Source organism: Triticum aestivum, chromosome 4A (assembly GCF_018294505.1).
Source record: "Triticum aestivum cultivar Chinese Spring chromosome 4A, IWGSC CS RefSeq v2.1, whole genome shotgun sequence".
In the NCBI taxonomy this organism is placed as follows: Eukaryota; Viridiplantae; Streptophyta; class Magnoliopsida; order Poales; family Poaceae; genus Triticum; species Triticum aestivum.
Window position 1 is genome coordinate 417,049,220 of NC_057803.1, and position 24,948 is coordinate 417,074,167.

General features: G+C 44.1%; 1 protein-coding gene across 1 annotated transcript; it reads left to right on the plus strand.

Moving 5' to 3' along the window:
• Nucleotides 1–11,413: 11,413 nt before the first annotated feature.
• LOC123086193 (peptide chain release factor APG3, chloroplastic) lies at nucleotides 11,414–19,840 on the plus strand. The gene is made up of 15 exons (XM_044507911.1): nucleotides 11,414–11,718; nucleotides 11,806–11,862; nucleotides 12,249–12,329; nucleotides 12,428–12,485; nucleotides 12,565–12,668; nucleotides 17,036–17,087; nucleotides 17,352–17,401; nucleotides 17,681–17,746; nucleotides 17,849–18,013; nucleotides 18,097–18,167; nucleotides 18,307–18,441; nucleotides 18,744–18,801; nucleotides 19,099–19,146; nucleotides 19,255–19,338; nucleotides 19,460–19,840. The coding sequence occupies exons 1-15, from the start codon at nucleotides 11,485–11,487 to the stop codon at nucleotides 19,526–19,528; spliced, it is 1,332 nt and encodes a 443-aa protein (XP_044363846.1). The 5' UTR covers nucleotides 11,414–11,484; the 3' UTR covers nucleotides 19,529–19,840.
• Nucleotides 19,841–24,948: the final 5,108 nt, after the last annotated feature.

The window sequence follows — 24,948 nt, forward strand, 5'->3', positions numbered from 1 at the left end:
CTGCACATGTTCAACTCGGTGACGTCCCTCGAGCTCCGATCCAGCAAAACATTGAGGGAGAGTTTCGTCAGCACGACGGCGTGATGACGGTGATGATGTTCTACCGATGCAGGGCTTCGCCTAAGCACCGCTATGATATGACCGAGGTGAAATATGGTGGAAGGGGGCACCGCACACGGCTAAGGAACGATCACGAGGATCAACTTGTGTGTCATGGGGTGCCCCCTTGCCTCAGTATATAAAGGAGGGAGAGGGGGAGATGCGGCCGGCCCTATGGGTGCGCCTGGAGGAGTCCTACTCCAACCGGGAGTAGGACTCCCCCCTCTTGCCTTGTTGGAAAAGGAAGGAGGAAGGGAGAAAGAGGAAAGGAGGGCGCCGCCCCCCTTCCTTGTCCTATTCAAACTAGGGGGGAGGGGGCGCGCGGCCTGCCCTGGCCGGCCCTCCTCTTCTCCCTTATGGCCCATGTAGGCCCAATAACCCCCGGGGGGGTTCCGGTAACCCCTGATACTCTGGTAAAATCCCGATTTCACTCGGAACGTTTCCGATATCCAAATATAGGCTTCCAATATATCAATCTTTATGTCTCGACCATTTCGAGACTCCTCGTCATGTCCGTGATCACATCCGGTACTCCGAAAAACCTTCGATACATCAAAACACAAAAACCCTAATTACGATCATCACCGAACTTTAAGCGTGCGGACCCGACGAGTTCGAGAACTATGTAGACATGACCGAGACATGTCTCCGGTCAATAACCAATAGCGGAACCTGGATGCTCATATTGGCTCCTACATATTCTACGAAGATCTTTATCGGTCAGACCGCATAACAACATATGTTGTTCCCTTTATCACCGGTATGTTACTTGCCCGAGATTCGATCGTCGGTATCTCAATACCTAGTTCAATATCGTTACTGGCAAGTCTCTTTACTTGTTCCGTAATACATCATCCCGAAACTAACTTATTAGTTGCAATGCTTGCAAGGCTTGAGTGATGTGCATTACGGAGAGGGCCCAGAGATACCTCTCCGACAATCGGAGTGACAGATCCTAATCTTGAAATACGCCAACCCAACAAGTACCTTCGGAGACACTTGTAGAGCACCTTTATAATCACCCAATTACGTTGTGATGTTTGGTAGCACACAAAGTGTTCCTCCGGTAAACGGGAGTTGCATAATCTCATAGTCATAGGAACATGTATAAGTTATGAAGAAAGCAATAGCAACAAACTAAACGATCAAGTGCTAAGCTAACGGAATGGGTCAAGTCAATCACATCATTATCCTAATGATGTGATCCCGTTAATCAAATGACAACTCATGTCTATGGTTAGGAAACATAACCATCTTTGATCAACGAGCTAGTCAAGTAGAGGCATACTAGTGACACTCTGTTTTGTCTATATATTCACACATGTATTATGTTTCCGGTTAATACAATTCTAGCATGAATAATAAACATTTATCATGATATAAGGAAATAAGTAATAACTTTATTATTGCCTCTAGGGCATATTTCCTTCACTTGATAACTCGACACAGATAGTAAAGGTAAATTCTCTCTATAGGTATGATAAAGCTGAAATCCCATTTACTAAGTTTGCTAGCCCATGCTTAGATGAGTTTGATAAATTTATGGTTAAGCAAGAAGACTTCAATGCTTATTTTGGTAGACAATTGAAATACAATTCAAATATGCTTGAACACTTGGGTGATTATATGGCTAATGTCAAAGGTGAACTTAAACTTATTAGTAAACATGCTTCTATAGTTACCACTCAAGTAGAACAAGTACTTAAGGCCCAAAATGATTTGCTTAATGAATTGAATAGTAAGAATAATGATAATGATGTTAGAGTTATGACTAGAGGTGGTAGAATGACTCAGGAACCTTTGTATCCTGAAGGCCATCCTAAGAGAATTGAGCAAGATTCTCAGAGAAATAATATAGATGCACCTAGTCCTTCTAAAAGGAAGAAAAAGAAAAATGATAGGACTTTGCATGCTTCTAGTGAACCTGTTATTGAAACACCTGAGAATCTAAATGATATTTCTATCTCTGATGCTGAAACACAATCTGGTAATGAACCTGAAACTAGTGATAATGTTAATGATAATGTTCATGATGATGCTCAACCTAGTAATGATAATGATATAGAAATTGAACCTGCTGTTGATCTTGATAACCCACAATCAAAGAATCAATGTTATGATAAGAAAGACTTTGTTGCTAGGAAACATGGTAAAGAAAGAGAACCATTGGTTCAGAAACATATGCCTTTTCCTCCCAAACCATCCAAGAAAAAGGATGATGAGGATTTTGAGCGCTTTGCTGAAATGATTAGACATATCTTTTTGCGTATGCGATTAACTGATATGCTCAAAATGAATCCTTATACTAAGTATATGAAAGATATTGTTACAAATAAAAGAAAGATACCGAAAGTTGAAATTTTCACCATGCTTGCTAATTATACTTTTAAGGGTGGAATACCAAAGAAACTTGGAGATCCAGGAGTACCCACTATACCATGCTCCATTAAAAGAAACTATGTTAAAACTGTTTTATGTGATCTTGGAGCCGGTGTTAGTGTTATGCCTCTCTCTTTATATCGTAGACTTGATTTGAATAAGTTGACACCTACTGAAATACCTTTGCAAATGACTGATAAATCAACTGTTATACCTGTCAGTATTTGTGAGGATGTGCCTGTTGTAGTTGCAAACATTACTATTTTAACGGATTTTGTTATTCTTGATATTCCCGAGGATGATAGTATGTCTATTATTCTTGAAAGACCCTTTTTGAATACTGCAGGGGCTTTTATTGATTGCACTAAAGGCAATGTCACTTTTCATGTTAATGGTAATGAGCATACGGTACACTTTCTAAGGAAACAACCTCAAGTTCATAGTATCAACTCTATTGGAAAAATTCCATCGATTATATTTGGAGGTTTTGAATTTCCTCTTCCTACTGTCAAGAAGAAATATGATATTCTTATTATTGGGGATGTGCATATCCCCGTTGAGGTAACATAGTGTTATTCGAAATTTCTCCGGTTCCATGTTATTCAGAATGAGTTCGTTAACAAGACTTGATCAACCTTGTTAGTGGATTCCTTTTGATGATCATGAGATGGATGAAACTAGAAGGCACAACCTTCTGTACCCTCCTTTTACTTTCTGTTATTTATATTAAATAAAATAAAAATAGTATTTTTCTGTCTGTTATCTGATTTATTCGTGCAATATAAAAATACCTCGAAAATAAAAGTTCTCCAAATGCCCTGAAATTTAAATATGATTTTTCCTGGAATATTTGAGAATATTTGGCACTGAGAACACATCAGGAGGAGCTGGCACCTGGCCACGAGGGTCAGGGGCGCGCCCTACCCCCGGGCGCGCCCCCCTGCCTCGTGGGCCCATGGTGGCCCTCCTCCATTTATCCTTGCACCCACACACTCCTTCTTCCTCCCACAAACACGAATATCCAGCTCAAACCTGAGTCCAAGCTCATTTTGCTGCCATTTTCGATCTCCTTGCTCAAAGCACCTCTCACAAAACTGCTTGGGGAGATTGTTCCTTGGTATGTGACTCCTCCATTGGTCCAATTAGTTTTTGTTCTAATGCTTTATTCATTACAAATTTGTACTACTTAGGTGACCATGTTATTGAGCTTGCATGTCAAATTTATATGGTCAAAAGTAGTTTTAATGCATGATATAGGCTCTAGGCACTTGTAGGAGTAGTTGCTATCAATATTATTGAGTTTGGTTCACTTTTATTTTGAAGTTACTAAAAATTTCAGAAATTTTTCAAAGGAAGAAATATGTTTAGGAAGATGTACCAAGGTGGCTCTTCAAGGAAACAAGAGCCCAGACTTGCAATGCGTGATGCTGAGGATGAGCCACCAAGAAATGCTCCAGTGCGTCCTTGTGAATGGTCTTCGGAAAATTTTATGGATCGAGCGGGAATTAAGGAAGAATTTAACGCATATTTGCGTAACGCTGATCTTGTGAGCTTCGAGGAAGAAAAGTGCAGCCAGTATCACTATCTCACTAGTTCCTTTGTGAGGAGGTTCGAATTTTCATCTTCACGTAATTCTCCAACTGTCCTGTTTGATCTTTATGAAAATTCTTACACATAATGACTTAGAGGATTTTACCACTGCTTGCAAACTTTCACAATGGGGTAGTGTCAGGGAACCTCGCGAATCTGAATTTAGAGATTTTCTTGCTAGTATAACTGTGGGGGAATCTAGAGATATAACACAAGCTACTATAGGGAGCATTCACTTTCCTGCTATACATTATTTTGCTCTCTTCATAGGTAGATGCATTAATGGTAAAGATGAGGCATGTCACATGTGTGTCCCCGACCTCAGTATTCTTAGGAGTGTTGTGTTAGGAGATAAGTCTTATAATTTGGGAGCCATTATTGCATGTAGGTTGCATCTTAATAGATTTAATGGAGGTTTCTTTGGTGGAATTTATGCAACCCGCATAGCTAATTTTCTTGGTATAGCCATATGCGAAGATGATATTGAGTTGCCTCCTACTTATTTGGATTATGAGGCTATGGTTCACCACCAGTTTGTCGAGAGGAATGAATCACCTCTCTAGTATTGCTTAATCTTTGACAGACGTCGTGCTGTCCATATTACTCTCCCTGCTCCTGCCTTCTTTGATTATCAGGCAAAAGGAAGATATGTTATTACCAGAGAGGAGGCAGATGAGTACGAGAGGAGGGCGGAGGCCACTCGTCGCCACGCTGCAGCTCAGGAGGTGATAGCCGCTGCATCTCAGTACGACCCCAACTGTTACTATGGATATCCGCCAGGCCAACCGTGGCCATAGACCAACTTAGTCCAAAAGCCTAAGCTTGGGGGAGTACGCATTTCTAACCGACATTATATTCATGTTCACACACTCATTGCTAGATGCCGGTGCTCATACTTTTTCATTGTATCATCCATGCTAGTTTATTTTCCTTTTTATGCTCTCTTCTTGTGTGTTTGATAAACCTTAAGAAAAACCAAAAAAATTAGTTGTAGCTTTTAATTAGTTTACTTTCCATTCTTGTAGTAGTAATTAAAAAAAGGAAAACCCAAAAAGATTTCATGTTCTTCTTTTACTTGTTGGGAGCTTTCCCGTGTAAATAGTTTTATTTCTTTTCTTTTCTTTGGGGGTCGATAGGAGAAGACCATAATTAAATTGTTGAAGTAGCTCTTATATGCATTATTGTTGATCTGACAAAAGAGCCCATATTGCCTTGTCTTCTCCTGTTTATTGAATGCTTGCAGATTCCAGCTTAGTCCAATGCACGTGCACTATTATTATTATCCACATCGTTCGGTCATGCAAGTGAAAGGCAATAATGATGATTATATGATGAACTTATTGAGATGAGAAAAGCTGGTATGAACTCGACCTCTCTTGTTTTTGTAAATATGATTAGTTCATCATTCCTGATTCAGCCTATTATGAATAAACATGTTTGCAATGACAACTAGAGATCATAGTTTCTTGTGCCATGCTTGATTAGCTAGGAGCTTATAATGGTTGACCTTGCGTGCCAACATGCTATTAAAATGGTTGTGATGTGTTATGATAGGGTGGTATCCTCCTCTGAATGATTTAAGTGACTTGACTTGGTGCATGTTCACGCATGTAGTTGAAACAAAATCAACATAGCCTTCATGATATTTATGTTCATGGTGGATTATATCCTACTCATGCTTGCATTCAGTGTTGATTAATTTTAATGCATGTTCATGACTGTTGTCGCTCTCTAGCTGGTCGCTTCCCAGTCTTTTGCTAGCCTTCACCTGTACTAAGCGGGAATACTGCTTGTGCATCCAACTCCATAAACCCCAAAGTTATTCCATACGAGTCCACCATACCTACCTATATATGGTATCTACCTGCCGTTCCAAGTAACTTTGTATGTGCCAAACTCTAAACCTTCAAATAAATATCCTGTTTTGTATGCTCGAATAGCTCACGTATCAACTAGGGCTGTCCGTATCTTCTATGTTAGGCGGGTTATTCTCAAGAGGAGTGGACTCCGCTCCTCACTCACGAGAAAGTGGCTGGTCACCGGGATGCCCAGTCCCATGCTTTATGCAAACTAAATCAAAATAATTGCAAACAAAACTCCCCCTGGGACTCTTGTTAGTTGGAGGCACTCGTTGTTTTGAGCAAGCCATGGATCGATACTTGTTGGTGGAGGGGGAGTATAAACTTTACCATTTTGTTTGGGAACCGTCTATAATGTGTGTAGCATGGAAGATATTGCCATCTCTTGGTTGTTATGTTGACAATGAAAGTATACCGCTCAAAATATTATTCATCTCTATTTCAAAATTGAGCTCTGGCACCTCTACAAATCCATGCTTCCCTCTGCGAAGGGCCTATCTATTTACTTTCATGTTGAGTCATCATCTTCTTATTAAAAAGCACCAATTAGAGAGCACCGCCATCATTTGCATTCATTACTATTAGTTTACATTGAGTATGACTTGACTGGATCTCTTTTACCATGAATTACAATTCTAGTCAGTCCTTGATCTTTAAAGGTGCTCTGCATTTATGTTTTGCGGTCTCAAAAAGGGCTAGCGAGATACCATCTTGTTATATCATATTATGATTGTTTTGAGAAAGTGTTGTCATCCGAGATTTATTATTATTGCTCCCTAGTTGATTATGCCATTGATATGAGTAAACTTGAGACCTAAGCGTTATTGTGAATGTGGCTAGTCATAATCTTTGCTGAAAACTTGAATGCTGGCTTTAAATATTTACAACAACAAGAGCAAACAGAGTTTGTAAAAGTTTTTCTTTACCACTTTCAGTTTGTCAACTGAATTGCTTGAGGACAAGCAAAGGTTTAAGCTTGGGGGAGTTGATACGTCTCCGACGTATCTACTTTTCCAAACACTTTTGCCCTTGTTTTGGACTCTAACTTGCATGATTTGAATGGAACTAATCCGGACTGACGCTGTTTTCAGCAGAATTGCTATGGTGTTATTTATGTGCAGAAACAGAAGTTCTCGGAATGACCTGAAACTTCACGGAACATCTATTTGGAAATAATAAAAAGTCCTTGCAAAAGATGAAGACCAGGGGGCCCACCACCTGTCCACGAGGGTGGGGGCGCGCCCCGTACCTCGTGGGCCCCCTGGAGCTCCTCCAACCTCAACTCCAACTCTATATATTTGCTTTCGGGGAGAAAAAAATCAGAGAGAAGAATTCATCGCGTTTTACGATACGGAGCCGCCACCAAGCCCTAAAACCTCTCGGGAGGGCTGATCTGGAGTCCATTCGGGGCTCCGGAGAGGGGAATCCATCGCCATCGTCATCATCAACCATCCTCCCTCACCAATTTCATGATGCTCACTGCCGTGCGTGAGTAATTCCATCGTAGGCTTGCTGGACAGTGATGGGTTGGATGAGATCTATCATGTAATCGAGTTAGTTTTGTTAGGGTTTGATCCCTAGTATCCACTATGTTCTGAGATTGATGTTGCTATGACTTTGCTATGCTTAATGCTTGTCACTAGGGCCCGAGTGCCATGATTTCATATCTGAACCTATTATGTTTTCATCAATATATGAGAGTTCTTGATCCTATCTTGCAAGTCTATAGTCACCTATTATGTGTTATGATCCATTAACCCCGAAGTGACAATAATCGGGATACTTACCGGTGATGACCATAGTTTGAGGAGTTCATGTATTCACTATGTGCTAATGCTTTGTTCCGGTACTCTATTAAAAGGAGGCCTTAATATCCCTTAGTTTCCATTAGGACCCCATTGCCACGGGAGGGTAGGACAAAAGATGTCATGCAAGTTCTTTTCCATAAGCACGTATGACTATATTCGGAATACATGCCTACATTACATTGATGAATTGGAGGTAGTTCCGTGTCACCCTATGTTATGATTGTTACATGATGAACCGCATCCGGCATAATTCTCCCTCACCGATCCATTGCCTACGAGCTTTCCATATATTGTTCTTCACTTATTTACTTTTCCGTTGCTACTGTTACAATCACTAAAAAATACCAAAAACATTACTTTTGCTACCGTTACCGCTACTATCATATTACTTTGCTACTAAATACTTTGCTGCAGATATTAAGTTTCCAGGTGTGGTTGAATTGACAACTCAGCTGCTAATACTTGAGAATATTCTTTGGCTCCCCTTGTGTCGAATTAATAAATTTGGGTTGAATACTCTACCCTCGAAAACTGTTGCGAACCCCTATACTTGTGGGTTATCAGCTCGCCGCAACTTTTCCTCTTTGATGCGCGGCCGTCGGTCCCTTTTTTCTGATTACGATGCAGGAGAAGAAGGAAGCCCTGAGGAAGAAGGAGGAGATGACGCGGGGAAGAGGAGGCGCTGAATCGTGCGGCCTGGGCCACACGCATCGTGGGGCTGCGGTGCGACCGACCCAAATTTGGGCCGGCGCACCGGCGCCAGCAGTGCCCATGCAGGACATGGAAGCGAGGTTTTCGGTCGGGAGCTCGATGACAAGGCGAGGTGGCACGTCCTGGGGCGTTGGATCTTCATAACACGGATGGTTGACCCGCTCCCCGTACCGGTTCGGGCGGGTTAGCAAGGTTAGCTTGCTGGGCCGGTCGACTAGGCTGGCGGGCCCAACTGGCTTTTTTTCCTTTCCTTTTTTTCCTTTTTCCCATTTTGCTTTTCCGTCTTCATTTTACCATTTGAATTTCAAAATTATTTAATTTCAAACTTGCTCTAAAATTATCTGAGAAAATTAACATAAGGTCAAATCAATATTTAAGGTTTATGAAAAAAAATCCTGCCAAAATTAAATTTAACCCCTTTTAAAATTATTCCCTTTTTTATTTTTGAATTGATTCAAAAATTAAAATGATTAAAACCCTTTTGGGACAAATAATAGAGGCACACAATATTTTTGGGACTTATGAAAAGTAATTTTCAGCCCAAATTAAATATTTTAATTGTCACCCTTATTGGGTTACCAATTTATTTCCCAAAATTATTTAGGGTTCAATTTAATTACCAATTTTTATTTAGGGTTTCAAATAAATACCAGAGATTTATGGAAATTAGTTCCAACCCAAAAAATAAACAAACGGTCACAACCTTTCTGTGAGCTCAATTTTTGGTTTTATAAATAATCCCCAAATTACAATTTAGGGTTTTGAATAATTCCAAAGTTTTATTCGAGGCACATTTCGATAAAAAAAATCAACTCCTAGTCAAAACTAGCTATGCTCCACTGCACAAAAAAAACTAGCTATGCTCAAGCAAACTTTGAAAAGTAAGTTTTATTCCCTCTGATTTATTTTTCTACATTCCAAGTTTGGGATTAACTTAGAATGTGACAAAATTAGTTGGTCAAAATTATTGTAGTTCATACATAGCGTACCACACATCTTCTATCTTCAAATGTATAATGATATGGATTTTACAGCATATCTTCTATCTTCGTACACTTTCTTTGCAGTATATAAAACATTATTTGGTTTCAAAAGTATACTGATAGCCCAAAGTAGCACTTGTTATTGCTATTCTGGCAGTTCATGCAAGCCTTGGCGTGTCTTTTTGTTTGGGTAAATTTGATATATACCACGACAAAGTTTCTAGCTTTGAAATATGCTATTACTATTCTTTGATTTTGAAGCATGGCACTACAAAATTCACAACCTTTGAAATATACTTGCATATTGTTTTCGATTTTTTTAGAAAAGGAGGATGACCCCCGGCCTCTGCATCTGGGAGATGCATACGGCCACTTTATTAATTATTCTCACAAGACCTTACAAAGTAATACAACAGTAAGATTAAAGCCGCCGTCTAAGTAACTCTATCCAGTTGATGAAGGGGCGCAGATAGCCTGGGCCTAACACCAAACAGACATCGCAGCCAAACCTAACATCTAAGACCTGAGGTCCCATCCAGGACGCCTGCCGGGCATGGGTCTCACCGGTCCGGTGTGCACTCAGAGGCCGCCGCCGTCAACTGCCACCGCTCCATCTTCAGAACTGTACTGATGCATTAACCTTGCTCGGTCCAGCTATCGTCGACGCCACCACAGCGTCCAACGGCACCTCCTCCCTACGCGCAAACAGCTGAGCACGTCGCGGTCGCCACTGATACACCTCAGCACCATGCTGCCAAGTACCACCAGCCAACACAACTTGAAGTCTTTGGAAAATCTGTCGTGCGTAGCACCTGCCGACCAGGCATGACAAAGTGTAGCAGCTGTTGGTTGGGCATGACTTGACATCTCCACCGAAACTCCGTGCAAGATGAAGCCGCTCCACCTACAGCCTCTCTGAACGGGACCGGAGCACCTCAGGAAGACACGGCGAAGAGTTGGGCACCACAAACACCACGAGAGTCGGACCAGCCGACCGCCATGGCGAAGCGACACCATTAAAGAGAGAACCGCCGCCATCAGGAACGCCAAGAACGCGCTGCAGCTGTCCCACCTTCCCGGGGACCCAAAGCGGCGCCTTCAAGAAGGTGACGGAGCCGGGCACCGCCGCCGCCAACCAAAGTTGTGGGTTCTCACCCGGGTGCAGGGGAAGGACGAGGGGGAGGGGCTGGATCTCGAAGCCGCCTTCAAGAAGAAAACATCGCCTGGAGCGCCGCCGGCGTCATGGCCGCCGCAGCCGGTCAAGAAATTACTCCGATCCGGAGCTCCCAACCCCACATCCGCGCAGTCCGCCACCGGATCCGGCCGGACTGACAAGGAGGAAGCAGCAGCACGGGGGCGCCGTCTTCAGATCTGGCGAAGGAGAGCACCAGGGGATCCCTCCACGCGACGCCCGCATTCACCGCCAACTCGCCGCCCGCGCGGCCGAGTAGACGCGGCCCTCAACTCCGGCGAGCGCCGCCAGGACGACGCCGCCCTCACCAGCATAGGCTGCCGCCTCAAACCCTAGGCCCGAGCCCGAGCGGCGTCGCGGCCGAGGGCCTCGCCGCCACCCTCATCGACGGCCATTTTAGTATGAGTACCAAGATAAAAATGGTCCTCAGATTTTTTTAAATGAGTATCAAGATATTTCTTGATTAGTGGTTTCACCACACACCAAACTTGATCCTCAATACACGGGGAAAACCTCTGTGCATCACGTGTCAATTCTAGGAATTGAACTCGGATCGTTAGGCTGCATAACCGCATGCCCAACCACTAAGCCAAGGCTCTCTTTGCATACTGTTTTTGATGATTAGACAACAATTGACCTTTTGCAGTATTTTGTACATAGACAAAATTACCATTGGGCCAAGTCAATAGCCGCTCCATATCCTCTTGTTTCCTCTTACCGGTGCTCTTGTCCACCGCTTCAGTACTCTCGACCATCGTGTGCATAGCTGAAACACACACGAATCTCAAGGGAGAGAATCACCAGAGCCAAGGGACACAAATGTCAAAGCAGGGAACCAACAGAGCTATGTGGCACCAATCTCAATGGAGAGAACCACCGGAGCTCTTCTCCACCTTTGTTCTATCCTGAACTCGCCATCACCACCTCTCGTCCTCTTCCTCGGCAGAAAAGAAAAGATGGAGGCCTTCCTCGCCGGCTTCCGGGCGCCGCCTCGAGCTTCCGCCGTACCCACCGCCCGGAGCCCGCCTCCCAGCCCCTTTTTTCTCGGCACACGGCGCAGGAAGCCCTCCTCCTCTGCCTCCGTGGTCTGCATGGCGGTATGGTCTCTTTTACCATGCTTCATTGTTGCCGGCCAGTTCTTGAAGATAGGCAAGGGTCGTAATCTGTTGTGTATTTTTGTGTAGGAGCCACATCTCATATCAAAGTTGGATTCTACAGAGAGGGCATGGAAAGAAATGTCGGTATGGTTCTGTCCTTCTTCTTTTGCGCAGACTCTACTTCTTTGTTCAGTGCCTACTTTCTGAATCTTCACAAACCCTTTTAGAGCCTGTTTATTTCATGCTCCCTCCGCCTTAGTGCTAGATACATCCATTTGAGCGATAAATAATTCCAGATGGAGGGAGTAGCATTTTCATACGAATTTTCTACGGTTTTAATCCTTATAAAATTCCCTACCTGTAGTTCTGTTATAAAATTGTTATTTTGGGACCAAGTCAAATTCTTCAAAGCTACCGTCTCATTATTCGAGGAAAGCGATATGCTATACAACTTAAATTTTGATTCTTTCATATAAATATATTATCAATTTACCATGCACGGGAATCTAATGAATGAGTATCTTCTTCAGATTAGATTGGGTGACCCTGACATTGTCTCAGATCCGAGCGAATACCAAAAACTTGCACAGTCTGTTTCCGATCTGGGAGAGGTATATTTGGCATAACTCGAGTGCCATTTGCTTTTCGTTATTTGGGTGTTATGAACGTTTGTGCAAAATTTATCGATTTTTTTATGAAAAATATTCAGGTTGTGACGGCATATAGGGAATTTAAGGAATGTGAACGGCAGATTGAAGAAACAAAAGGTTGGTATGTTTCAATATTTTTTTTGCCTTGGTTTAAGTACTGGATGCTCACATACTTTTTTATTGACCAACATGATAGCTTTGCAAAAAGAGAATGGTGATGACCCTGATATGGCTGAGATGATAACTTCAGAGCTAGAGTCTCTCTCTGATCAGCTTGCGGAGCTCGAGGAAAGACTGACGGTAGGTATTGTTAGGAATAAGCAACTTGTATTCCCATGCGGCCATAGGCCGATATATATACATGTACAGGTGTGGAAAATATGCAGGAAACCCCTTATACAACGGGATAAATACAAAGGGGTACATGACTTATATTATAACTCTGACACCCCCCCTCAAACTCATGGTGGATGAATAGCACTGAGTTTGGAGAGATAAAAGCCATGTTGTGCTCTAGTCTGGGCCTTCGTCAGGAAATCCGCCAACTGTAACTCGGAAGGCATATACTGAAGAGCAATAACCTGATCCTGCACACCAGCGCGCACATAGAACGCATCAACACCAATATGCTTGGCGAGCTCATGCTTCACAGGATCGCGCGCAATGCTAATAGCACCTGTACTGTCAGATAATAGCAAAGTCGGTGTAGTGACAGAAACACCAAAATCCTGAAGTAACCACCGTAACCAAGTCACCTCTGCCGTCAAAAGAGCCATTGCTCGCAACTCAGCCTCTGCACTCGAACGGGAAACTGCAATCTGTTTCTTCGTCTTCCAGGCAATGAGAGAACCGCCAAGAAAAACACAGTAAGCAGAAAGTGAACGGCGATCGAAAGGATTACTAGCCCACGTAGCATCCGAATAGGCCTGAAGCTGTAAAGAACTGGAGCGAGGAAAGAATAGACGGTGAGAGATCGTGCCCCGAAGATATCGGAGAACACGAAGGAGATGACCATAGTGAACCGATGTGGGAGCAGAGACAAACTGACTCAGAATATGAACCGGATAAGAGATGTCCGGATGAGTGACAGCTAGATAGACAAGACTGCCAACGAGATGACGATAACGCGTCGGGTCAGGGAGAGGATCACCATCAGTAGCACGGAGGTGAACATTGAGCTCCATAGGAGTCTCAACAATGCGCTCGTCAGTAAGAGCAGCACGAGCAAGAAGATCCTGGATATACTTTTCCTGAGATATAAAAAAGCCATCAGAAGTAGAAGAGACTTCAATCCCAAGAAAGTAGCGAAGAGGTCCAAGATCAGACATAAGAAACTGCTCATTAAGACGGGCCTTTACAAAGGCAATATACTCGGGGTCATCCCCAGTGATGATCGTGTCATCAACATAGAGAAGAAGAAGAGTCCGACCACGAGGAGAAAGGTGAATAAACAATGCTGGATCATGAGCACTTGCTGAAAAACCAGCGGTAGTGACCACAGAGGCAAAACGCTCGAACCAGGCGCGGGGGGCATGCTTAAGGCCATAGAGAGAGCGACGAAGACGACATACCATGCCATCAGGAACAGAATACCCAGGTGGTGGCTGCATGTACACCTCCTCACGCAGCTCACCATTAAGAAAGGCATTCTTAACATCAAGCTGAGATACAGACCAGTGGCGTGCAGAGGCAACAACAAGAAGTGTACGAACAGTGGTCATATGGGCCACAGGAGCAAAAGTCTCGTCATAATCACGACCATGCTCCTGCTGAAAACCACGAGCCACAAGACGAGCTTTGTGACGCTCAAGAGAACCATCAGAGCGAGTCTTAACCTTGTAGACCCACTTACAAGTGATGGGACGGACTCCGGGAGGAAGAGAAACAAGATCCCAGATACCAGTGCGTTCAAGAGCAGCAATCTCCTCTGCCATCGCAAACTTCCATTCAGGATGAACAACAGCCTGACGATAAGAAGTCGGCTCAAGAACAGCAGCACTAGCGGTGGGAAATCCAAAATGATCAACAGGCGGACGAGGCCGAGAACGCAAGCCATAAGTAGGCTGAGAGGAAGATGACGACTCATCCACAGAGGCAACCATAGGTCGTGAACGACGAGTGTAATGCTGGGGAAAAGATGGAACAATAGAAGGAGGAATCGCCAAGGTAGAATCAAGGGGTGGCGACGAAGAAGTCGCCGGAGATGAAGGTCTAGAATCCGGTGACATGCTAGGCGAGGAGACCGGGGAAGAGGGTGGCTGCAAATCGACTAGAGGTGGAGAAGCAGAGGGAGTGGAACGAATAGGCATAGGCTCGACGGGGGTGATATGTGAGTCAGGAAAAGTGAGGAAAGAGATATCCTCCACTGAAAAAGTCGAGGAAGATGGGCGTGGGTAGAAGGGACGAGACTCATCAAAAGTCACGTCTCGAGAGATACGCATCCGACGACAGATAGGATCCCAACAACGATAGCCCTTATGTTCATCACTATAGCCTAAGAAGACACACTCAACAGACTGAGCGGTAAGTTTGGTGCGTTCGCGAGGGGCAAGAAGAACATAGCAAACACAACCAAACACGCGAAGCATCGAATAATCGGGAGAATGATCAAAAAGATGCTCGAAAGGAACACCACCCTGTAGAGCAGCAGAAGGCTGTATATTGATAAGATAGGTGGAGGTAGAGACGGCCTCAGCCCAAAAATGAGGCGGGAGAGAGGCAACAATCATCAATGCACGAGCCGTTTCAAGAAGATGTCAATGCTTTCGCTCAGCCACACCATTCTGAGCATGAGCACCAGGACAAGAGAATTGAGAGAGAGTTCCTTGCTCAGCAAGAACACCACACAACATCTTAGAGATATACTCGCCAGCGGAGTCAGCACGAAAAACACGAATAGGTGAAGAGAACTGAGTATGAACCATGGCAGCAAAACGCTTATAAATAGACAACACCTCACTACGAGAAGTCATGAAATAAAGCCATGTGTAACGAGAGAAATCATCTATGAAAATAATATAGTATTTATGACCACCTTTCGAAGCGAAAGGAGCCGGACCCCATACATCAGAATGAACTAAATCGAAAGGACGCTTAGACACCGACTCACTATGTGAATATGGTAACTGAATCTGCTTGCCAAGACGACAACCCTGACACTCTAAAGAGACATCTCCTGAGACAGACCCCAGAAGACCTCGACGAACTAAAGACGACAACCGAGAACCACACAGATGACCAAGTCGATGATGCCACTGCTTGAAGGAACCAGTAACGGAGGCGAGTGAAGCGGAGGAACTGGCAATGGTGGTGGCAGCGGAAGGAACATGAAGCCAGTCCAACTCCCAAAGACCCTGAGAATCACGGCGTCGAGGGCCAGCCCCAACCAGAGTGTGCGTGCGACGGTCCTGGACAGAACAAGAGTCAACATCAAGGATGACGCGACAACCAGAATCAGTAAGTTGACCAGCAGAAAACAAATTCATGGTAAGTCGAGGAACATGAGCAACATCAGGAACAGAATAAGGAGTGGAAAGATGGCCTCTACTAGCAACAGAAAGTGAAGTACCATCAGCAGTGAAGACATGAACAGGAGAATCCAGCGATCGAAGAGAGGACAAAGTGGAAGAATGAGAAGACATATGAAAAGAAGCTCCAGAGTCCAGAACCCATGGGGATGTACCTGACTGTGTAGAGGGCGGTTGCTCCGTGCGGGAAGCACCAGTCACAGAACCAGCAATACCCGTCGAGGAAGAACTTGAAGCCGCAAGCAGACGCTTAAGTTGCAAAATATCCTGCTCAGTCAAAGCAATGGCTGAAGCTATCGAGGTAGATGACGGAGTCCCTGAAGATGATGATCGCGCCTTGCGCAGGTGTTTCCGCTTCGTGTAGCACTGGGACTCAATATGACCATCATTGTTGCAGTAGTCACAATGTGGACGGGGGCGACCTGAGCTTCCAGAAGGAGTGGGCAAGAGCGGCGGAGCACTCGAGCGAGAAGGGGTCGGTGCAGCAGGTGGAGTGGAAGAAGCTCGAGTAGCGAGCACAGAGGGAACCTCCAGCAAACCAGCACCGCGTAAGCGAGTCTCCTCAGCACGAATCTCTGAAAGCGCCTCCATGAGAGAAATACGGCCACGAGCAAACAACTGAGCACGCCGGGGCTCAAACTCCTTATGGAGCCGAGACAGGAGTCCAGGACAGGCGGGGCCAGCTGGAGGCAGGGCCTGTGGGAAGAAGTCGATCGGGCCTGCAAGATCAGATCGATCGGGGTGGCTGGAACAGGGCTTCGATCGGGAGGAATCGAGCGGGGACGTGCAGGAGGAGATTGAAACCGGCGGGATGAGATCGAAGACGAGATCGAGCGGGGACGCTACAAGCGACCCGGTTGGAGATCGATCGGTAGAGACGGATCAAACGCACGAGTTGCAGCGTGCAAAAAATTGACCTAGCTCTGATACCATGTTTGGAATAAGCAACTTGTATTCCCATGAGGCCATAGGCCGATATATATACATGTACAGGTGTGGAAAATATGCAGGAAACCCCTTATACAACGGGATAAATACAAAGGGGCACATGACTTATATTATAACTCTAACAGGTATGCCAGATATTTTTGATTTATACTTGTTGAAGTACTTCTCATTGCGCTTACCTTTTCATGTTAGGTACTTCTGCTTCCAAGCGACCCTCTAAATTCACGTAACATCTTACTTGAAGGTATGTGTTGGTTTTCAAGTGTCCATCTGATCCTATCAACTTATCTAGGCAGTTGCTTTGACCATGTGCAATTGTTATATCACTACTAATTGAGGCAAGTAAAAATATGTTAACCAGGGCATTTTTATTATACCAATTCTCTCCAATTCAGTTCAGGAAAAACTTACGTAAGAGTGCCATACTGCGGAAGTGTTTAACTTACAATTGCTTCAACTCTAGTTCAAAATTTCGTATCTGAGAACTCTGTTTTCTTTGTTTCTGCAGTAAGAGCTGGCACTGGAGGTGATGAAGCTGGAATTTGGGCTGGTGACCTTGTAGGTAGATGCAAATCGAGTATGATTTAGCAACTGCGATAGTATATATGTTGTTGTTTGGTCTAGGTAATAGCATATTGATCATAATTTCATGATTTACGTGGATAACGACCTAAGAACTACTCAATGTGCAACAAAGATTTTTAGTTTTGGCAACCTCAGTTCATCTTTGTTCATTTCACAGTTGTTGTTCGAAAGTATACTCCCAGAATCATAGCGCATCGTATTTATGACTTTATTGACATAATCCACACTAAATGTGTAATGTCTATTCTGCAGGTACGCATGTATCAAAGATATTGTGAGCTCAACAATTGGAAGTTTAAACCAGTTTCTTGCTCAGAAGTATGTACCTGCAAACTTAGCCTGACTATTGAATAAAAACATGTTATTTCGCAAAAAAGAAGAAGAATAAAAACATGTTGATCGCGTAATTAAATCTTCCAGGCAGAAAAGGGTGGATACAAGACATTTGTGATGGAGGTGAAGGGAAAGCAAGTCTACAGTAAACTGAAGTTTGAGTCAGGTGTGCACCGTGTTCAGCGTGTACCACAGACAGAGACTATGGGTCGTGTTCACACGTCAACCGCAACTGTGGCTATTATGCCAGAGGTGACTATTAGATGCCACTTTCTGACATGGATTTTATGTTTTATTTTTTTAAGTTTTATAGTTGTGTTTTGATGGCACCATAGGCCGACGAAGTGGACGTGGTTATCGATCCAAAAGATATTGAACTTAAAGCTGCAAGATCTGGTGGAGCTGGAGATATACCACTTCTGGAGTGTGTGATTCTTCTAGTATTATACTCTATGACTTTGGGTGTATGTTACAATATCTTTCTGAAGGAAATGTACATTACATGTTACAACTGATTTTTACGCTTGTATGTTCTCGATCAATGCAGGGCAGAATGTTAACAAGGTGGAGACGGCTATTGATCTTATTCACAAGCCTACGGGAATAAGGATATTCTGCACAGAAGAAAGGTCACAACTTCAAAACAAAGAACGCGCATTCCAGTTATTAAGAGCAAAACTGTAAGTTTCTATCATCTGAATTATCCTTGTTATTGTGCAGCCTTTTAATCTGTGTGTTACTTCCATATGCTTGCTTTCATCTTATTGTTTCTGCTTGTAAAGATGCTCTTTCGTAGTAGTATTATAGTTGCATTTCTATCTTGAGTTTCTTCTCAAAGAAGCCATGAATTTGTACCTTCTTGGAGTTCATATTTACTCTGTACATTTGCTACCATTGTCAAACGATAAGTTAGTTTCATAGTTGAATTAATCCTTTGTGTGACTTATTTCATCTCCCATATATCTCTACATAAACATTACAGATATGAGATAAAGTTAAGGGAGCAACAAGAGTCCATAAGAACCCAGAGGTTACTGCAGGTATGATGTATGTTCTCGACAGAGGTTCATATGTTGCAAACTCATAGATGACCTACTGAAAGGAACAGAAATCTGTTTCCCAGATGATAATGTTCAGAAAAAAAAAGTTATACCAATGATGGTCGCAAAATATATATCTGAGTGGTGATATTGAATACACAAGTCTCTTAGTTATTGGCATGACTAACTTAAGGAATGCCAGGATTAAAAATGAAGTAACTTTCTTTGATTTTCACACGGGTTGCAAAATTTTGGTATACCCTATGTTGAATTTGCTAACACTGTTAATAATTAAAGGTCGGTACTGGTGCTCGCTCGGACAAGATACGGACGTACAATTATAAGGTACTAGCACATTATGTCATCTTAGGGTTTCATGCCACTGAAATATTTGGGTTGCCAATGTTTGAAATATCTAAAGTATATTTGAGTCTATTTCAAATTTGGTCACAGGACAACAGAGTGACTGATCATCGGTTGAAGATGAATTTTGTATTGTCTAGCTTCCTTTTAGGAGATATTGAGTCAGCTGTTCAGGTACATCACATATCATGATATGCAAATTGTGTGACATGCAACCATTTGGGAACTGAAGAACTAGCACATGACATAGAAATCCACAGCGTTTGTTAATTTCGTTATCCTGAAACATCTACAGTCCTGCGCTGCATTGGAGCAGAAGGAACTCTTGGAGGAAATGGCCACTTCTTCTGCAGTGAAGGCATGATCAGTTTAACTATTCCTTTTGCTTCTGGCCATATCCTAAAGGAGAACAGATCCAATGGCATCTTACAGTCGATGGAGATCGTCGACCAAGATGTACATGAAAAAACTCGAGAGTCGCGAATCATATTCCTTGCATGCACACACTGTTTTGTTTGCTCATGGTCATTTTGCATATACACTAGTGTCTGTAGACAATTTGATGCACTCCAGTTGCCCTGATGGGAGCAGATTTTGAGTAGCTGAAATCGACATTTTTTTACAACAAAGCGGTGACGCTGGTTGAAAATATACATAAAAGTTCTGTGTGGTTGAAGTCCTGAAGAGTGGTGATGTGTCTGCGTGGAATCTGTGCACCAGGATATTTTGTGCAGGCGCAGGTAACAGTGTGTTTAGGGCTCATCTAGATGTGACATAACTATATCACTGCTAAGTATGATATCAGCGGCACCCTCACATCAGAAGTAGCCCATCCCATCTCGAAAGCGATGTTTTGGCTCCCGGGCTAACATCGTTTAAAATACTAAACAAATTAAAAAAAAATCATTTTTTTGTGGTGAAAGATGCTTAAATGCGTGATGTCCATACCAAATTTGGTGATATTTTGACATTTGAGGAGCTCGTGACAAAAAAATAAATAAATTCGAGTCTGAGATAAACATTTGAAAAACAACACTATTCATGCCTGGATTTGTCTTTTTTGCCGCGCCCTCCTGGAATGTCCAAACATCACCAAATTTTGCACGAACATCACGCACAAGCACATCTTGCTTGCAATTCTTTTTTCAGATTTATTTGATTTTTTTCTATTTTTAATCACATTACTGTTCATCGGGCTCATCTGAGCCCAGGCACCAATTCGGGCACCGAATTGGATATTCGATCCCATCTCGTGTTCGTTTGTTACTTTTTTCTTTGTTTCTCCTACGACCAGCTTGTTTTACTCAAAACTAATGATGCTCCAGTTCAAGTTATCAAGTTTTACTCAAACTAGCTCGGAAAGGCACGTCGGCACGCCGCGCCCGTGAAGGTGCCCATGCAAATGCTTGTTGTTTGATGATAACATAACTATACAAAGTCACCCTAAACATCACATGACTAAACTATGGTGCACACCAACAAAACACAACTTTGTCGGGCTCACTAAGAAATGAGCATGTCTAGTAAATTTGTAAAAAATCAGCAAGGAACTTGATATTTAATCTAAGGCTACTTGTTGCATTTTTTTTTGATAATTTGAACATTGTTACACTATACGAGAACTTGTATACTTGTGGTACTAAACATTATGTAGTCCACAAGACTGTATTGTATTTAAACAGTAGCAAAATATGCAGGATTGAGTAATACCTAAATTGATAGAGACAAATACACACTCCCTCTGTAAAGAAATATAAAAGTGTTTAGATCACTAGAGTAGTGATCTAAGCGCTTTTATTTTTCTTTATAGAGGGAGCACTTCTTAATCTGGACAGTAAGTAGACCAATCCACATAACAAGAGATCATATTTGGCGATGATGTTAGCAAACAGTCTTTCAAGAGAAATGTTCAATCTCTTGGCGTGCACAAAGTGCATAGCCAATATATCATGACTAATTATTGTGTACTCAATCATCCATCAAACACAATAAGCTACGTGGAAGGCGTGCCCACTCGGCCTGTCCACGTCGGCAGGAGACGCGCGAGCGACACCGTTTGAGGTACCATTCTGATTGGGAAAGAGGGAAAAGGGTGTGCGGTTGGGCGTCATTGGTCCCTGTTTCGGTTGGTCCGCGCGTACGTAAGGAAACTTAAGAGGGAAGTAAAGAAATCCTATGGCACGCAAGCTCACAATCCATGCGCACACGCAATCTCACCTCTCCTTCGCATATCCCTTCGGCGGCATCGACCCCATCCCATGGTGCGCTGCGGCTTTCCCCTACCCTTTGCTTCTATCCTTGCCTCGTCGTCATTACTGCTCCCACCCTGCAATAAGCACCTATCTCAGGCTGCAAATGGGACTACACATGGGAGTCCCACCTTTACCCGAATAACCGGACATCCCATCACAAGGTACAAACATTAGGTGGGAATAAGTGGGATCCCACTTAGCATATGCGCACAGACGTAAACACTAATTTAGCATCCATCAGTAATCTGTTACTCACACCCTCACATCCTAGCTAGCCGAGTAGCTTTGTGGTCGTCCTCATACTCACTGTCGCTACAGCCGATGATGTATCCTCCCCCCTTCTACCCCTCCGTGGAGGCGCACTATGACCACATGCCCGGAGCTCTGCCTTTCCATGCTTGCCGACATCCCGGACCTTCACAAGTAACCGTTCATGGACGTATCTTCGCAGTCGTCACACACCGGGAATAAGGTGATCACATTGTTGTCTTTGACTGCATGGGTCTTCTCAAGACCACTATGGAGGCATGGATGACCTCATGGGAAATATGGCGGCGGATCTGCAGTCGCCCTCTGTGGCTAGGCGGTCGACCATGAAACACGACATGATGGTAGTCTCGGTGGCATAAGGTGTGTTGGAAATATGAGCAATTTACCAAATGATTTTATTAACAGAAATATTAGATAAGACATGACTATTATAGCAGAGATAAAACAAGTCATGCAATCTAACAGAGAGAAGGTAAATAGCATCTTCATATATGAACTAGAACCGAACACATCTAGAGCAAACATATCTAGAGCAGACACTAGAGCAAGAAACTATGGCAGAACCTCAAACAGAAAGAGCATGAGAACACACGGAACAACATCAGAAGCACCGGTCTTGGGGTCAATGTCATCGCCAGCCATGTCGTCGAAGAGGTTGTCGACGTCGGGGAAGAAGTCATTGTTGGGGAAGTGGTCGTCGGTGCCCTGAGCGTCCGTGATGAACCGGTCAGTAGTAGCGCAGAGCTCTCCCCCAAAACCTTATCACCCTTCTCCGTACAGGATTGAAAGAGGTGGGGTTTCGGAGGCCTACCGTCCCAACCTGCGGTGCATGCTGCAAGCCAGGATGGGGAAGATCGCGGCAGTAGCTCAGTGGTCAGGAACGGTGGCGAGAGGAAGATGATCTTTTGATGTGTCTCTGGAGAGGAGCGACATCTCTTTTATAGGCACAGGAGCAGGAGGCGAATAGGCTGAGACGGGAGTTGAAGCAAAGGAGGGAGATGAAACGAACAGACAACAACCGCAGGGTGCAGCGTTCGTGTCAATATCCACTACAGCAAAAACTTTCCAGTTCCCGAGTGACCTTTCGTATACCGTCGTGCATGGCAAAAAATTTAGACATGGGATCGGCTCATTCCCGCAACCCGTGGCGCGTCCTGACGAGGCGTGGCATGGCGAGGTGGGTGGCGGAGGAGGAGTGCACGTGAATGTCCCTCTTGTTCTCATGCTCATACATGTGGGGAAACAATCTCCCTTATAAGGAGGTGATGCGGAGCATCCCAAGGTCATCCCCATGGACCTACCTACGTCTCCCACAACACCACTTGGACCAATGACAAGAGCACGAGCAAAGGCTATCGAAGATAAGGTCAACTCGCTCCTTTCCGAACTATCACTTTTTATACATGAGACATGGCTGCTACCTCAAGCGGAAACACTATGTCTGCTCAGGTACTTGGAGGAAAGCCACGAAACATCTACATCCAACGGACAAGACGGCGAGGACACCAAGTGCAAAGGACAAGAAGAAGAGCTGCCACGGAAACTACAGCCACCGGACGACCGGTCCATACCGGACGTTCGACCCCTGAAGGCCACACCAGCCCAAGGAAACCAGTCCTTCGAAGTCTACAACGGCCGGACGACCGCCCAGGACCGGACGTCCGACACCTCCCAGGCTCCGGACGACCGACACTCCTGCAACCAAACGAAAATAGTGGAAATCCGAGGAAGACCAGACGACCGGTGCCCGGACGACCAGACTCCCACGGACGTCCGCTACCTCCATGACAGAACGTAATCTATGGAAGGCCGAAGATCTACGGATGTCCGGACCTCCCCGAGCCTCCGGACGACTGACACCTTACAAACGTCCGGCCCCTGGCTATGTCCAGTTGTGGGCTGAGCCCCATGTACCCCTTTACTTTACCCCCTTTTTGTACTACGACTATAAATAGACCTCTCCCTCCTCTTATCTAGGGTAGCGTTGTGATAGCTCATTTGTGAGATAGAGCCTCGCTCATCCATACGGATCTACTCCTTGAGAGAGACAGTGGCCCCTCTACGGAGAAGATCCCCTTAGATTCAAGACCCCCTTTTGGGTGGCCCCATCAAGACCTCCTTTGGAGAAGACCGGTTACCCTGTGTATCATCCCGTGTTGACTTTGGATCGTGTGATCTCTTTTGTGTTCGAGGACCTAGCATATGTTTGATCATTCTTGTTGGTTTGAGAGATTCTCTCATGTTTCCCCTCGTGTTCTTCGTGTTCATCGCAGGATCCGCTCCTTTCATGAAAGATCGACTGAATAGGGTTCCACCCTATATCATCTTGGTATCATGAGCCACGTTGATCACGATTTCGGAGCCTCCCTGTTGTGTTTTCTAGCCTTGTTTTGTTGATTTCGTCCTAAATTCGAAAATTCCCCACAAAAATAGCCCAATTTTTTGTTTGTGATTTGTTGGTGGGATGAAATTTTGTTGGATTTGATCCATGGATTTGCTTTGCCTTGAGTGGATCTAGCTTTTCCCTTTCGTCTCCACCTTTTTCATCCACAAACTCACCCGGATTCGATGGATTTCAACCTCTCCTCGACGAACCCTAGCAGTTCATCCCGTGCCCGAAATCGCACATGCACCGGACGTCCGACAACCAGACGACCGCAATTCCCCGAACGTCCGTAATTCCCTGACTAAACTGGATTTTTCTCCCCCCAAAAATTTTCAGCCACCGCCCCACTTCTGCATACGCATTTCTATACCACCACCACTTTCCGCAACCACTTTACTTTGACTCGCTTCCCACTCTAACACATTTTTTGCCACGTTTTGCCTTGAGAATTTGAGTTGCGGTTCCGTGTCCTATTGTGTTTCGGCTATTTAGGTACGGTTCGACTTCAATATCACCCCCGCTCATCTTCGCCATGGGTTCGTCATCGAAAACAACCACTTCACCATTTTGACACCATACCGTAAGCAAGAATCGGTAACCTCATCTTGGTATCATGATATATTCATTCTTGCCATTACATTGATAGCCATCATAGCCCAATTTTGCGTATCTTACCCATCGAGACTAGCCTTTGAGTATTGCCGGCAACTCCACTTGTGCACATTAGTGGTCATACTTCCCATAGCATACATACAATAGCATTGGTGCATATCTTGGTATCATCTCTTGTGTCACAAAGTTGTCATCGCATACACAATTGCTATCTTGCTTCGTAAAGCATTGCATGAGAAAAGAGCTCAAAAGAAAAAGAGCCAA

Excerpts from the sequence above, each read along its gene's own strand:
- LOC123086193 (XM_044507911.1), top strand. The coding sequence starts at position 11,485 with ATGGAGAGAACCACCGGAGCTCTTCTCCACCTTTGTTCTATCCTGAAC. Across the intron at positions 17,088-17,351 it reads ACGTAACATCTTACTTGAAG|TAAGAGCTGGCACTGGAGGT; the intron begins GTATGTGTTGGT and ends TTGTTTCTGCAG. Across the intron at positions 17,402-17,680 it reads GAATTTGGGCTGGTGACCTT|GTACGCATGTATCAAAGATA; the intron begins GTAGGTAGATGC and ends TCTATTCTGCAG.